Raw genomic sequence first — 4,533 nt, 5'->3', positions numbered from 1 at the left:
CATTTGTGCGTTGTGGACAGAACCTGCTGTTACAGTTATTGCACCCGAACAGCTGGGGTTCCCGCCCCTCATCCACTGCTCGTATGTTACAGGCTCTTCCAGAGCTTTCCTCATTCCCCAATGTTTGGAGAGAACCTTCTGGGAAGACACTTACATGGAAAGTACCTGAGAGATTAGGGAGACAAGATTCTGTTCCTAAGGATTAAAGTTTTACTGGGGAGGAGATAAACCCACAAATGGATGAAAAAGACTTGACATTTAAATAGCTATGCGTAAACAGTGCGAATTAATGTATTGGAAACTGAGTATAAACCCTGAATAAAGGTTATCAGGTTAGATTGGGGCTAATCAGTACAGATTTTCCAATAATTGTGAACCAAAAATGTGTGTGTGTATTTTCATTTTTAATGAAAAATACAGTAAGTCCCTGACTTACGAACGAGTTCCGTTCCGGGAGAACGTTTGTAAGTCGGACTTGTGCGTAAGTCTGACAAACTGAGTCTTATACGCCTTTGAGACAAAATACAATGTAAAGCCAATGGTTGAATGATTCATATTATAAGAACAAGTGATGTCTGTCATCTTTTCGCCTCGGTCCAGCCACTCAATTAATTTCACTTTTGTTTCCATGGTTATTGCTCTGTGCTTCCGAGCAGTCCTCTCCACATCACCACTGCTTTTCCTCTTGCTTTCGGACATCCTGGGCTGATTGAGCACTGTACTACTGTTCACTATCACACTGTACAGTAAGCGCACAGCAGCACAACTGTGACAATGTCCGGCAGACACGGGAGCTACTTCTGCTTCTGTGATTTGTTTGCATTGATGAATGTTCATAATGCGATGTCCGTTTTTTTCTGTGAAAGTTTGCAACTCGAATGTTTGTAAGTCGGGGACTTACTGTACTCATTTATTATGAAAAAATAAGACATCATGGAAGAGTACAAAGTACCAAGTTCTATTCTTCAGCCTCTTAAAACTTTCTAGATATTTCTGTGTATTCAATCAAGCCCATATTTATCTTAAATAAGATTTTTTTTTCCACAAAAGGAATCAAACTACATACTGTTCTGCGTCTTCAACTGGTTTCTTTCACTTAACACAGCTTAGACCTTTCCCTGTTGTGACACGTAGAGATCTTCCCCTCTCTCATTTAATGGCCACACACTAGTAAGGAATTCATTTTGACATTTGGTAGATTTTTTAAAAAATTCAGTCCCTCAGTTGTACTGGCTCCATCTCACGCTCTCAGTCGCTGCACATGGCTGGTGCTGCCGTTACTGTACATGCACGTGCTGAACATTTCCATTAGTGCAGAAAGTTCTGTTAGCCGGCAGCGACCTGAAGCTGTCCCAGGAAAAATGTCTCCTTATTATAACAACCCCAGTGTTTGTTTAGGAATAGGCAAGACATCATAGCATCAATATTAGAGAGAGTTAGGAGAAAAATGCCTTGTTTCTGTACTCTAACTTAACATGCTTATTATTTTTGTATATTTTTAGTTACTCTGAGTCCTATTGTAGGGGTATAATTTTTCATACTTACGATTATTATGTTTGTATGATACTGTGTTGTACTTGGTTATATATGTATTGAATATTTATGGAATATAACGTGTATGTGTTATATGTATACACTTTTATACTAAGGCATCAGAATTATAGTCATTCCCTAATTATTGGGAATTAGGGTCATTCCTTTTTTTCATTATCAATGTCTTTGTATAAGTAATTTTACAAAAGTATTATTTTCATGAGATGCACTATTCAAAGTGGGATTACTGAGATAAATTAAATACTCAGTTCTCTGGATTTTGAGAGATTCAAGTCTCGTTCAAAGGAAGGAACTTAGCTTCTTGGAGAGAGTTGACGAGATGGGTCAGCTGTGGGAAATGGCCTGTGCAAAGGCACGGAGGAAAAAATCAGTTATTTCAGAACTTAAGAGTGAATGTGCCTTGTTGAACAGATTCTTACGGTGCTGAATATCTCACATTTCTACTGGAGAAAAGGCTTCAGCGTTGGGAGTAAGTGTCTGAAACGTTTTCCCCCAGATGAGGCGGACGATGACGACGACCCAGAGTACAATTTCCTGGAGGACCGCGACGAGCCGGACACGGAGGATTTCCGCACCGACCGCGCCGTGAGGATCACCAGTGAGTCTGGGCGCGACGGGTCCTGCTCTGGCCCCGTCCCCGGCGACATTTGTTTGCTCTGTAGATTTTTGAGGGTGAAGTTTGCAGCCCATTCAAGCTAAGACACTTAAGCTTCCTCTACCCATTTATTTCTATAATTCTCTAACTTGAGGTATATGTTCAGGAAGCCTATTCATCAGTCATTTGGACGCCCCACTGCCTTGTATAGAGGCAGGGACTGTTCTTTTTTTTTAAAGATTTTATTGGGGAATTGGGGGATGGGAACGCTGGGGAGTTGAGGGCAGTGTCACTGGCCCTCATATGTGGGATCCGAACCGGGGCCCTCTGGCGTCCCAAGCCAGCTCTTAACCAACGTGCCACTTGGCCGGCCTGAGGCAGGGATTATTCTTAGGTACCCAGATGATTAAGACACGGCCTCAGCCCTATAGGACATTAGCCTGGTAGTGGACACAAACAGAGAAAGCTACAGGCCGAAGTGATAGGTGCTGTAATAGGTTGCATGTAAGGTATGCTTGTGGCCTCAAAGAGGATGTGATCTAGTATGTGGTATGGAGGGGTGTGTGTGTGGGGTGGTCACGAGATGAGATATTTTATCTTAGCTTTGAAGGAGGAGTAGGACATTTTTGGTGAGTGGGGGCAGAGAGGGATATCTGCAAACCACGGAACTGTGAACTAACAATGAATGTGTTTGGAGAATAGTGAGTGGTTTGGCATAGTTGTGGAGTGAGTGGTGGTAGAAAAGGTGACCAGAGAACCTTGACTTTGAGTTTTGATCTATTGAAAGAGAGAGCTCAGAGTTTTAAGCAGGAAATCAATAGGAACCGATTTGGATTTTAGAAATAACATTTTGATTTAACACCAGTTTAATGTATTCATTTGGTGGGTAAAGAGAACAAGATTGGAGGCATAGAAACAAGGAAGTGACTTGACTTGGCTTGAGTCATTTGTTTAAAAAATTACTTCATTAGCTAGTTTACCAATGATGGAAAACACGTATTTCAGAATCTATTGTTGTTTTTTTAAAGATTTTATTGGGGAATTGGGGGAGGGGAACAGTATTGGGGAATTGGGGAAGGGGACCAGCCAAGTTGTTGTTCTTCAGTCTTAGTTGTGGAGGGTGCTAGTCGCCATCTGGCTGCCCGTCGGCAGCTCGTGGCCTCTAAGCTCAATCTTAGTTGCGGGTGGGCGTAGCTACCGTCCCATGTGGGGGTTGAACCATCAGCCTTGTTAAGAGCACACACTCTATCCACTAAGCCACCTGGGTGGCAGCTCAGCTCAAGGTGCCGAGATCAGTCTTAGCTGCGGGCGGGTGTAGCCCACCATCGAATAGGCAATCTTGTTGTTAAACCAGCTGAGCCATCCTGCCACATGTTGGCAGCTCAGCGACAGCTCAGCTCAGGCGCAGCATCACTGGCCCATGTGGGAATCGAACCGGCAGCCCTGTTGCTCAGAGCTCACGCTCTTAAGCCAACTCTTAACCAACTGAGCCACTCGGCTGGCCCGCGAAACTATTGATTTTTACTGAGTGTATGCGTGACCCTCTGCTGGAATAGTATACACAACACAGTGAAGGTAAGTTGTCGGCTTTTGGTTATGGAGAAAGCTTTATAAGCATCTAAAAGTATGTATTACATACCTAAATAATGCAATTTTTTGTGCAAAGAGAATTATGTAATCATGATCCTTTGGGACTTACGTTCTAATTTGTTGCTTTATTTGATCTTTCATCTTGTTTTTAAGATTAGAAAGCCATTTCCTTTATGAAGCTCTTCCATTTATTTTGGAATGTTACGACAGTTAAGGATAGAGGAAGCACTGACAGGAAAGTAACAGGAATCAGAGAGAACGCATAGAATAAAAAGGCTTGAGGATGTAGGTGCTGAGAAATTTGGGAAGGAGGGTGTAGGAAAGCACAAGAAAACTCAGGCAAGTCTGGTGTCAGAAACCAAGGGCAGAGTCTTTTCAAGAAGGAGCGACTGGTCAACAGTGTCGTATGCTGGCGATGAAACATTTTCTGCTCGAAGCAGAAAAGTAGATCTCCTTTCGGTTCAGCCCAGCCTGGAGTACATGTGCCTTCCCTTTTTGTTTGTTACTCTCTTCAGTTTACAATTTCTCAAGGAGATCTCATTTAGGATGGAGCTTCTTGCTTTGTGCTCCATACCACTTTATGCATCCTTTTTAATACTCATCATTCTCAGAATTGCTTATTTAGTGTCTGTCTGCTCCCCTAGCATGGGAACTTCTCCTGGATTTTGTATTTATTGCCGTAGAGCTGGTGTTTTGCAGGGTGCTGACAATATTTGCCAATCAAAGAGTGAACTTTTCTGGGATGCCTGACTGAAGGGTCATTCTTTCTAGTCTGATCATAAGTTAAAGCTGGG

The 4,533-nt window shown here is 42.7% G+C and overlaps 1 protein-coding gene across 1 annotated transcript in view; it reads left to right on the top strand.

Moving 5' to 3' along the window:
• The window catches only part of GON4L (gon-4 like), a 78,282-nt gene that overhangs the window by 28,327 nt on the left and 45,422 nt on the right, over positions 1–4,533 (top strand). Inside the window, exon 12 of the mRNA XM_019662497.1 lies at positions 2,051–2,226. Within this exon, the coding sequence (XP_019518042.1) occupies positions 2,051–2,226 (176 nt within the window). The remainder of the gene's footprint in view (positions 1–2,050; positions 2,227–4,533) is intronic.

Source organism: Hipposideros armiger, unplaced genomic scaffold (genome assembly GCF_001890085.2).
Source record: "Hipposideros armiger isolate ML-2016 unplaced genomic scaffold, ASM189008v1 scaffold_378, whole genome shotgun sequence".
NCBI classification, from domain to species: domain Eukaryota; kingdom Metazoa; phylum Chordata; class Mammalia; order Chiroptera; family Hipposideridae; genus Hipposideros; species Hipposideros armiger.
Note: the sequence above shows the minus strand (reverse complement) of the source record. Positions and strands in the feature narration are given on the sequence as shown.